At 39.5% G+C, this 12,163-nt stretch overlaps 1 protein-coding gene across 2 annotated transcripts in view; it reads left to right on the top strand.

Annotated features, from left to right (window-relative positions):
* LOC126088590 (acetylcholine receptor subunit alpha-like) overlaps positions 1–12,163 on the top strand; it is a 255,942-nt gene that overhangs the window by 192,191 nt on the left and 51,588 nt on the right. For both annotated transcript variants that reach the window (XM_049906794.1, XM_049906795.1), the window contains exon 5: positions 1,547–1,760. In XM_049906794.1, coding sequence (XP_049762751.1) covers positions 1,547–1,760 — 214 coding nt within the window. The remainder of the gene's footprint in view (positions 1–1,546; positions 1,761–12,163) is intronic.

Below are 12,163 nucleotides of genomic sequence, written 5' to 3'. Positions count from 1 at the left end.
TCCCCTTATCTGTGAGTTAACATTTCCGCTATATTGTGAGTAGCAATCTATCCTTTTCACAATACTGTCATTATTCCGTCCTGGATTTTCCATTGTTTAAATCACAATATCTTTTTTCCCAGATCTGACTGTGATCAACCAAAGCCTGTATGGTGTCCAAAGCTATGCTCAAGATCCCTGCGAAAACCTCATGAAAATTCATCTGGTGTTTTTGGAGAAGCCTGTTTAAACAGACAGACATGACAGTTTTACAGATTTATTATTATTATAGAAGATCATAGAGCATTACAAATTTCATAGATATATTTTACTTAAATCTCTGAATTTGTTGTAAACAATCTGACTGTGTTAAATTATGTCAGAATGATAAATTCTTCCTTGCAACATTTTTTTTAAATGCCTTGTATTGTTCATTATGCAGTTAAATAAGAATTTTCACTAACTTGATTGAGAAATTTCTGTGATGTCAATTACTGTAGTGCCAACTACGGGGCGTTCAAAAAGTCTCTGTGTAGTGCCGTATGATTGTTAGCTGTGTGTGCCGTATGCTGCAGTGGATATACCAAAATGAAACTCACTGCAGTATCGTTGTGCATTTATTGTTTTGTTGAATAATATGGGACCCACAATCCGACACCTAGAAATTGCAATCCAAACTCCTATTTTCACAGAATGAAGTGGTTCCTCATACATACACAATGTATTTGCAGTACTTCACATACGAGAATTTTGTAAGTTCATGTACCTGGATAAATGAAACCATGCCTCATCAGTGAAAAGCATTTCATTAAGAATATCCCTTCCATTTTGTTGAACAAAATTTTTGAACCATTGACAATAATGCAATTTCTTGCCATGATCAGTATTTTTCAGTTCTTGCACAACTGTCACTTTGTATGGGAAAAGTTCTAATTTTTTCCTTATAACTGTGTGGGCCATTCCAACACTAACATTGATTTCCTGGGTGGGTTTTCTTACTGACTTGTTCGAACTCATGGACATTTCATCAGAAATATCGAGTAGTTTATCCTCAGACAAAATGCTAGGACGATTGCTTCTCGGTGCATCTGTCACTGAAGCTGTACTTCGAAATTTGTTAATCAAATCTCGCACAGTATCGCGATGTGGGATTGTTGTCTCTGGGAAAACTGAATTAAATGTTTGATGAACTGAAATTCTGTATTTACCACCAGCTTTGAACACTTGTTCGACTAAAAACTCACATTCTTCAATGGTTAGCATTTTAACACTGACAAAAATGAAATGAACGGACAAAGGAACTAAACTTAAACATTCACGTCAACACATACCAACACACACCAACGATACTACTGATGCTGGCTGAGATAAACAAAACAGTGGAATGTTGGGAGAGTCCACTTGAAGGGAAGTAACCAGGCAGGTGAACAATCATACGGTATGCACAGCTAACAATCATACGGCACTGCGGAGAGGCTTTCTGAACACCCCGTATATGCCTTCAGATTTTACATTTACACTTTTGTGGATTATATTACATGCAGTTATGTCAATATTTTTGTTCCAGGAGTGCACTAGACTTCTCTCTTGCAAAATTTCCAAGCACTGAGTGTACTTTGTACTCCACAGGGAAGATAACTTGCTTGCCTTACACATACTATATGGCACACTGTGATCTTGACTTACAAAATTGGCCATATGATGTACATACATGTACAATGTGGTTTTCATCTTGGTCTCACAGAGGCAAACTTGTGAATGCAACTTTTAATGGCAAAGGGGTAAGGAAACTGCTATTACAAGATCACAGTGAAAAGTTCTTGGCCTTGCTTTGACGTCAATGTAATTTTTTATACGTTATGAAATAATCTACTGAAATGGACAAATTTGAATATTTTTAGGACATAAAAGGCTTCTCAAAGTTGCAATGATCATATCAATAAAATATACTTGAAACATAAAAGAGTGGACTTACTCCATTTGATATTATTCTACTCCTTTTAAATTACAATTTCTTTCTTGTTTTTCATCTACTTTTATTTGTGCGTGTACTACATATGCAGTACATACTCTAAATTGCTATGCAGTGCATACTCTAAATTGCTAAATTCTTAATGATGTAATATTTTATGTAACTTTATTATTTATGTCATAGTATTCAACCTGCTGATTGCAGCAGCTTTATTAATTTTCTGTAAAACATTTTTCTCTGAGATAAATCAGTAAGTGAAGTTGTGTTATTAGCACAGAATTGTTGAAATACTATGAGCTAATCAGCAGCCTTCAGATGATTGATGCCACTCATTATAAAAAACCGATAATTTTCCATTTTTCAGTAGCCAGTTTCATTTTTCCACCAAATAAATCATTTAAAAATTATCTACAATTAGAGCTCAATCAAACCCAAAATTATTGGTAAGTGATGGCAGTTCACAATCTGAACAGGAAAAGAATAGCAGAGACAGGAGAGACAAGGGACAATGTAAGGTGAGGCAGTGGGAAACAGGTTAGCAGCGGTTTAGGCCAGGAGGAGTGTGAGGGTGCAGGATATGCTGGAGAGAAATTCCTACCTGCATAGTTCAGAATAACTAAATAGCTCATGGGGTGAAACAGTTGTTGAGGACATTTGTGTTGTGATGTCCAACATGTCAGGCAACTGGAAACAAAGTTTGTTGTTTGTCACAGTTTGGCAATGGCCATACATGTGAGTGAACAGTTGGTTACTTGTCACGCCCACACAGAATGCTGCACTGTAATTGCAGTATAGCTTATATATAATATGACTGCTTTCACACATGGCCTTTCCTTTTATACAATAGGAAGTGCCTGTGACTGGACTGTGGTAGTTGGTGGTGGGTGGGTGTATGGGACAGGTATTGCACCTGGTTCAAACAAAAGTGAATGACACATCAGCTGCAGGATTGGGCACAGGATTGGAGAAGGGATGGACTAGGATATTCCGTAGGTTGGATGGATAGTGGACCACTACTTTGGGTGATATGGGTATGACATCATCTCAGGACATGATCGGATGTAGTCAGAGCCCTGATGAAGGAAGTGTTTGAGCTTTTGAAAATGGGTGATCAGAGGAATGGCAGTTGGTGGATGGTTAGATGTTTAATGGTGTCAGAGGAGGAGATGTCATGGGAGATCTGTTTGTGTATAAGCTGGATAGATACTGTCTATCAAGAAAAGGCTGTGGTAAGGCTATCAGTATATTTTAACAGCTCCTGCTTTCCACTGCAGGTGCAGCTTCCATGGGTGGCGAGGCTGTATGGAAGAGACTGTTTGAAATAGAACATGTGACAGCTGTCAGATTGAAGGTACTGTTGGTGGTTGGTGTGCATGATATGAACATATGTATTTATGGAGCCATATGAGGTGAGGAGTTTGAGATTACAAAGGAGGCTCATCGAATTGAGAAGAACCAGGTGAAGTGGATTTGGGAGTAGGTGTTGAGCTTATAAATGAGAGAGCAAGTGTTGTCCCTGCTCTGAGCCCAGATCATGAAAATGTCATCAGTCAACCTGAATCAGAGAAGGGGTTTTAGGTGTTGACTAGTTAAGAAGAATTGCTCCAGAAGCCCTATAAATAAGTTGGCATTGGATGATGCCACACAAATACTGATAGAAGTACCTCGGGATTTGTTAACATATTTGGCTTTCAAAAATGAAATAATTATGGATCAGGATTTGGTTGGGTAGGGAATTAGGAAGAGGTATTGAATCTGGTATCAGGAAGACATTGGGAAACATAGTGCTTCGGAGATGTTGGTACATAAGAATTTCAAATTCACAGTGGTGTCAGATCGGGCAGGAGTAGTTGGGACAGCTTTCTCAGATGGAATTGCAAATGTTGTTCCAACTGTTTAAGGGCAAGTGTTTCTACTGCAATGATAGCATCATGAAGTTGTGGTGTCTGAGTGAAAGGGTCTTGCAAAGGAAATAGAAGCTGTCAAGGATGCTTTGAGTTGGATTGTATAATTATGGAAATCAGATTAGTGACGGAGAGGGATTGATGGAATTGGAAGAGGTGAAGATTCTAGCAATAGGATAGGTGACAGCCTGAGATGCCAATTTTAAGGATAAGCTCATTATGTGGGATATCACGTGCAAGACAAGATTTAAGAAATAGGATGTATGGTAGGAGTTTTGCTAGGACAAAAGAGAATTTTCAGAATTGACACAGGTAGGAAGAGCAGGGATTCTTGACTGGATGGCTGGGTGACAAAAGGAATGATGGAAAAATGATTTAAAAAAGATGAAAATCAGAAGGTGAAAATTTATTGTCAGAGTGCTATAACAGAAATAAATGGTAGGTGCTATATAGACAGCTATGTGGAGGTTAGAACTATGGTAAGAAAATGTTGTAAAGAAGCAAGAAGTAGGAGGTGTGGCTATAAATAGATAAGTTCAATTGCAAATTTTCAGGTGTGACAGTAAATAAACATGCATGACCAAACAATGTGATCAAAAAATAAATGAATGTGATGGGCAGCATGAGTCGCTAACGGAGAATGTTTTAAAATCAGCAGTGGAGTGAAACATTTGAAAAGGGGCCATTGCCATAAGAGCAGGGAGTTGTGGTATGGCAATTACAATATTGGAAAAAAATCTCAACACTAAAAAATAATTATTGAGGAGTAATGAAATTTCAGGAATACATTTGTTGGGGTAATGTCTTCAAGTAATTAACATTGCATGATCACATGTTAATGTAAGTGCAAAGTAGGCCATTGCAAATGTGAAATGCTGCTGTAGTAATAAATGTGTAACCACCCGAATGTTGAATTCAAGCCTGCAAACTTGCATGCGTTGTGCTGTACACATGCCAAATTCAGTTTATGGATGGAGTTCCATGCCTATTACATTTGGCTGGTCAATACAGGATGGTTAATGCTGTTTGTGGATGATGCTGGAGTTGTGATATGAGATGATGTCCCATATGTGCTCCATTGGAGACAGATCTGCTGACTGAGTAGGAAAGGCTACATGTTGACACTCTGTAGAGCATGTTGGATTACGATAGTTGTTGTGGACAAGTGTTTTCTTGTTGGAAAATGCCTCCTGGAATGCTCTTCATGAGCAGCAGCACAACAGATCAAATCACCAGACTGACATGGAAATTTGCAGTCAGGGTGCATGAGATCAGCACGAGAGTGCTGCTGCTGTCATACAAAATTGCATCCCAGACCATAACTCCAGATGTAAGTCCAGTATGTTTAACATTCAGATAGGCTGGTTGCAGGCCCTCAACTAGCCTCCTCCTAACCAACACACAGCCTTCACCAGCACTGAGGCAGAACCAGATTTCAGCAGAAAACACAACAGAACTCCACCCTGTTCTCCAACGAGCACTTGGCTTGACACCACTAAAGTCACAAATGATGGTAGTTTGGGGCAGTGCAATGGACGCTACAAGGCATCTGGTTCAGAGCTATCCTTGAAGTAATTAATTTGCAACAGTTTGTTGTGTCACTGTGATGCCAACTGCCACTCAAATTGCTGCTACAAATGCAGTATCATGCACCAGATCCACATTCCAAACACAGTGGTCTTCCTTCTCAGTAGTGCCATGTGACCATCCTAAGGTAGGTCTTTTTGCAACTGTACATTCTTGTTACCACCACTGACAGCAGTCGTGTACAGTGGCTACTTTCCTGCCAAATCTTTCTGCAGTATCACAGAAAGGACATCAGGTTTCTTGTAGCCCTCTTACATGACCTTGTTCAAACACAGTGAATTACTGATAATGTTATCTTTGTCACTTTAAAGGCATTCTTGACTAACATCAGCTCACCACATCCAATCTCAAAGATAACTAATGTCCACGACCTTCACAGTGTGTATTTAAAGCAAACCTGATTTGCATTCTCATTCTAGTATAATTCTTATGCAACTGATGTGAAATTAAAGTAGGCATCATTTTTCGGATGTAGAAACATGCCTACCAACTTTTGTTTAAGCTGGATGACTCATTGGTAATGCAATTTTTTTCCCGTCATTGTATTAGCATGGTGGGTCATTACAACAGCAGGGTTCAAATTACACTCCAGAGTGTGATTGGTGTATTTTGAAGGTAGGTATTACAGAGGAAAAGAAAGTATAGACATATTAAGGAATACAGAATGGACAAGTAATTTGTAGGTAAGTAAAGAATGACAGTAAAAAATATAATGGGAATGGGATGGAAGAGAGCTGAATTTGCAATGTATAACAACAATGAAAATTCCTAAGTGAAATAATACATAAAAGAAAGAGACATCAACAATAGAATGGAAAGATAAATTGCTACTCTCTGTAAAGATGACATGTTCAGTTGTACAGGCACAACAAAAAGACACTTTGAAATTATTTTTTGCCAAAATCTTCTTCAGAAACAGAAACACACACACATTGATTCATACAAGCAAGCATACCTGATGTATGACCGCCATCACTAGCAAGTCAGACCAGAATCAAAATGAAAGAACAGCACCCACTCACCTATAGCTGACTGATGTGTGGCATGTAGGGGCTCTCAACAGTATACTGCACTTACACTAGCTTTCACTAGCAAAAATACGCAGTTTTCAGATTCACACACACACAACCACACAGATACCCAAATGCACACATCCATTGTGAGATTGATTATTGGTAATTGATCATTGAGAGCAGTTGGAAGGAAGGAGAGGAAAAGAGATGATGGTGGAGGTGAAGGGGAAGAGAAAGAGGTAAGCGAATAACACAGCCACACAGATACTCAAATGTACACACCCACTGTGAGAATGATTATTGATAATCAATTATTGGGAGCAGTTGGAAGGAAAGAGAGGAAAGGAGATGGCAGTGGAGATGAAGGGGGAGAGAAGGAGGGAAGAGAATAAGGGGGCAGGGCAGAGAAGGGAGAGAGAGGGAGAGAATATGCCCATGTCAGAGGGGATGATGGAAGCCTATTAGGAGAAGGCAATATGTGATCTGGATGGGGGCGGAGTGGCAGGGACAGAAGAGACAAGGGAAAAGGTAAGGTGAGGTAGTGAGAAACAGGTTAGCAGAGGTTTAGACAAGGGGGATTGCAAGTGCACAGGATATTCTGGAGAGACAATTCCAACCATGTAGTTTAGCTAAACTAATGCTGGAAGGGAGTATCCAAATGGCTCCCGTAGTGAACCAACTGTTGAAATCATTTGATGTGGTGCGCATCATGATGGGCATCTGGGCGGTCAAGGGTTGTTTTTGCCACAGTTTGGCAGTGGCCATTCATGTGAGTAGACAGCTGATCACTTGACGTGCCCACATAGAATGTTGCACATTAGTTGGAGTACGTATGGCTCTGCCATTTATAGGGCTGAAAATGCGTGGGACTAAACTGTGATAAGGAAATGATGGGTGGGTGTATGTGTGTTTGACCATGTCATGCACTCAAGAAAGGAGAGCACAGTTGGGTCAGACAGAGGTATTAATTTTCGGAGCAGGAAAAAGGTGTCTGCTGAGTAATAACAATCACTTCAATGTATCATCAGCAGTTTGAAACACCATGAAATTTTGCTTCTGTTGATGCAAATATGTGTACCAGTGTTCCATAGCAACATTCTACTGACTGCAGGGGGCACTGAGGCCTGAAGCAAAGTGGTCTTGTATGCTCCAAGTTTGTCTGCCTGGTGCTGCAGTGACTTTTGTAACAATTCTATCTTTAGCTGCTGCTGTTGCACTAGCTGCTGCTGTTATTCCAGGAGGCAAACCAATTTAGTGCCTATGGTACCAACAACTTCCTTTCTCCTCATCACCAATGTTCTATCTGCATGTAGCCACATACCAGTTCACACATCAGAACCCAGGAGAAAAATACCCAAAGCTGGAATGTGGAAGAGCCACCCGCAGAAGATAACATGATACCAAGTGGTAGTCAGTCTAGACACAGCTGACTGATGGTGTACAAGACAAGATTAAGAAAGGCACAAAGCAACCTGGGTAACAAAGATGATGATGATGTTTCAGATTGTGGGGTGCTCGACTGCACGGTTACCATCACCCATACAAATTCCCAACCTTTACTCAGTCCAATCTCACCACTTTCATGAATGACGATGAAACAATGAGGACAACACAAACACCCAGTCATCTCGAGGCAGGTGAAAATCCCTGACCCTGCCGGGAATTGACCCCCGGGACCCCATGCTCAGGAAGCGGGAGTACGACCACGAGGTCACGAGCTGCAGACGGGTAACAAAGAGGCCCAAAGCTAAATCCTTTACAACATTGATGTCAACAGGCCAAGAACAAAGAGGGACAAAATCCAGAAAATGACCAGAGAGAAGAACCAAGTCTCAAGAAAAGTAGTTATTGAATATTTCATAGTACAGGATAATAGTACCCAACAGTATCACGTGCGAGGACAGAACTGACTGAGCGTTTGCTAGGATGTCATATTTATACTAGCTGCAAAGGACACTGTTGGGCAGCATATTTATATGATAAAGTAGGTGACATGCTTAATATTTGAGCGCAACTCTGCGATGATACTACGGCCTGTAACAACAATTTACATTGATTTCCTCCACAGGAAATGGAGCCCTATACCAGACTATGTGTGAAAGTAGGGGCATGACATATAACAATTGCTATAATTACTGTGAAGCATTTTATGTGGATACAATGAATATTACCCGTGCTATTGGAGCTCAGTGCTGTGAAATACTATCTACATCTACATTTACATCAACACTGATAATCCGGAAGCCACTATACGGTGCTTGATGGAGGATACCCTGTACCAGTACTACCCATTTCCTTTCCTGTTCCACTTACAAATAGAGTGAGGGAAAAATTACTCTCTACTCATATATGCCTCCACATGAGCCCTAATTTCTCATATCTTATCTTCGTGATCCTTACACACAATGTATGTTGGTGGCAGTAGAATTGTTTGGCAGTCAGCTTCAAATGCCAGTTCTCTAAATTTTCTGAATAATGTTTCTCAATAAGAACATTCCCTTCCCTCCAGGGATTCCCATTTGAGTTCCTGAAGCATCTCTGTAATACTTACATGTTGTCAAACCTACCAGTAACAAATGTAGCAGCCCACCTCTTAATTGCTGTGATGTCTTCCTTCAATCCGACCTGATACAGACCCTAAATACTTGAGTAGTACCAAGAGTAGGTTGTACCAGTGTCCTATATGTAGTCTCCTTTACAGGTGAACCACTCTTCCCTAAAATTCTCCCAATAAACTGAAGTCAACCATTCACCATCCCTACCACAGTTCTCACATGCTTGGTCCATTTCATATCACTTTGCAAAATTATACCCAGATATTTAAATGACTTGACTGTGTCGAGCAGGACACTAGTAATACCTTATCCAAACATTACAGGACTGTTCTTCCTACACATCTACATTAACTTACATTTTTCCACATTTAGAGCTAGCTGGAAATTTTGTCTGATTGATTTTGTATCTTCCTACACTCACTCAATTTCAACACCTTACCATACACCACAGCATCACCAGTAAACAACTGCAGATTTCTGCCCACCCTGCCCACCAAATCATTTATATATATAGAGAATAACAGCAGTCCTGTCACACTTCCCTGGGGCATGCCTGACAATATGCTTACCTCTGATGAACACTTGCTGTCGAGGACAACATACTGGGTTCTATTAGTTAAGTAATCTTCAAATCACTCATACCTTCATTAATAGCCTGCAATGGGGAACACTTCCTTCTGGAAATATGGAATCTTCCTGTTGCCTTCATCCATAGTCCACAGTATGTTGTTGTTGTTGTGGTCTTCAGTCCTGAGACTGGTTTGATGCAGCTCTCCATGCTACTCTATCCTGTGCAAGCTTCTTCATCTCCCAGTACTTGCTGCAACCTACGTCCTTCTTAATTTGCTTAGTGTATTCATCTCTTGGTCGCCCTCTATGATTTTTACCCTCCACACTGCCCTCCAGTGCTAAATTTGTGATCTCTTGATGCCTCAGAACATGTCCTACTAACCGGTCCCTTCTTTTTGTCAAGTTGTGCCACAAACTCCTCTTCTCCCCAATTCTATTCAATACCTCCTCATTAGTTATGTGATCTACTCATCTAATCTTCAGCATTCTTCTGTAGCACCACATTTCGAAAGCTTCTATTCTCTTCTTGTCTAAACTATGTATCGTCCATGTTTCACTTCCATACATGGCTACACTCCATACAAATACTTTCAGAAACGACTTCCTGACACTTAAATGTATACTTGATGTTAACAAATTTATCTTCTTCAGAAACACTTTTCTTGTCATTGCCAGTCTACCTTTTATATCCTCTCTACTTCGACCATCATCAGTTATTTTGCTCCCCAAATAGCAAAACTCCTCTACTACTTTAAGTGCCTCATTTCCTAATCTAATTCCCTCAGCATCACCCGACTTAATTAGACTACATTCCATTATCCTCATTTTGCTTTTGTTGATGTTCATCTTATATCCTCCTTTCAAGACACTGTCCATTCCGTTCAACTGCTCTTCCTTGCTGTCTCAGACAGAATTACAATGTCATCGGCGAACCTCAAAGTTTTTGTTTCTTCTCCATGGATTTTAATACCTACTCCGAATTTTTCTTTTGTTTCCTTTACTGCTTGCTCATTATACAGATTGAATAACATCAGGGAGAGGCTACAACTCTGTCTCTCTCCCTTCCCAACCACTGCTTCCCTTTCATGCCCCTTATAACTGCTATCTGGTTTCTGTACAAGTTGTAAATAGCCTTTCGCACCCTGTATTTTACCCCTGCCACCTTTAGAATTTGAAAGAGAGTATTCCTGTCAACATTGTCAAAAGCTTTCTCTATGTCTACAAATGCTAGAAACGTAGGTTTGCCTTTCCTTAATCTTTCTTCTAAGATAATACATGTAAAAAGAGCTCACCTATCAGATCTGTGGAGAGAGGGAGTGGCCCTTCAGTGACAGGAGTGCAGGTAGTGTTGAAATTATACTTTTTGTGCAGATGATGTGCTATGACAGACATGTCATATGGAAATAGGACAAGGGTTTTGTGTAGCACATTTTAAAGACTTTTGTGTTCAGATTTGACATGATGCAGTTGCAACAACTACATATACACTATTCATGTCTATACTTTGCCTCACACACACCACACTCTGTAGATCATAAAAATTGGCAACAGTGATAGAGGGCATGGAATGAAACTGTAGCACCTGATGTTTCTTTCTGATTTAAATTTTACACAGTGTACAGAAATTCCCTGAGCTGTCTTTTAATAAGCTTGTAATGTCAAATGGCGAAGTAAACTCATTTTTCAAGTCTCTGTTTCTCACATCAAGCCTAAAATAATGCTTTAAAAGTGGTGAGCTTATGAAGTGTGGCTCATATGAAAAACATTAAACAATAACAGCAATGGTGACAAATTGTGTCATTAAGAAGTTGACTGCATTTATGCTTATAGCTTAACCACCTAGCTGCTATGATGTTTTCGGTTTAATTCAACATGTTCATCAATTTTTGCTTTTTTCTGGATGAGCACAAAGGGTAATCTCTCAAAAATACATGTTTTGAATATATAATTTGTAGTTGTAGCATGTCGGAAAACATCTCAGTTACCTTGTACCCAGATACCAATTTCAATTTTTTGATGAGTTTTTACTTGCTGTTACACAACTGTGATTTTTTAAGAGCTGATAAAATTCATTACCACAAATTATTGTATAAACCTTGTATTGTACATTTAATTTCCTTCACTTAGACATATTGTATACAAACTGTCGGAGAGGATTGTGATTTTTTAATCATATTTGCCAATTACACATGCTTTTGCTCATATTTGGGGGGGGGGGGGGGGGGGGGATAAAATTTTCCTCTGTTATGCGTTTTTTAAGTCTGGAGTGCACAAAAATGTAAAATAGGGGTTTAACTGTACTTCCTTCATAACCGTCAGTCCTAAAGTAATTTTGAACAGACTATATAGAATCATAACTAGAGTAATTGCAACAACCTCTTTCTCCAAACTGTTCATGCGATTGGGAATACTTTCAACTGCTTCCTAGTACATATCCTCTTATCATGAATTTTGTTATAAAATGCCTCAATCTCTATGATAACAGCACAAAAGATCACAGTCATGACACCAGATGGTAGAATGACATCCATTATAATGAAAGCAGGGAGAAAACAACATTATTGATGCAAAAAGATGGGAAGT

Source organism: Schistocerca cancellata, chromosome 6, assembly GCF_023864275.1.
Source record: "Schistocerca cancellata isolate TAMUIC-IGC-003103 chromosome 6, iqSchCanc2.1, whole genome shotgun sequence".
Lineage (NCBI taxonomy): Eukaryota > Metazoa > Arthropoda > Insecta > Orthoptera > Acrididae > Schistocerca > Schistocerca cancellata.
The sequence above is the reverse complement of the archived record's forward strand: the minus strand, read 5'-3'. Positions and strand labels throughout refer to the sequence as shown.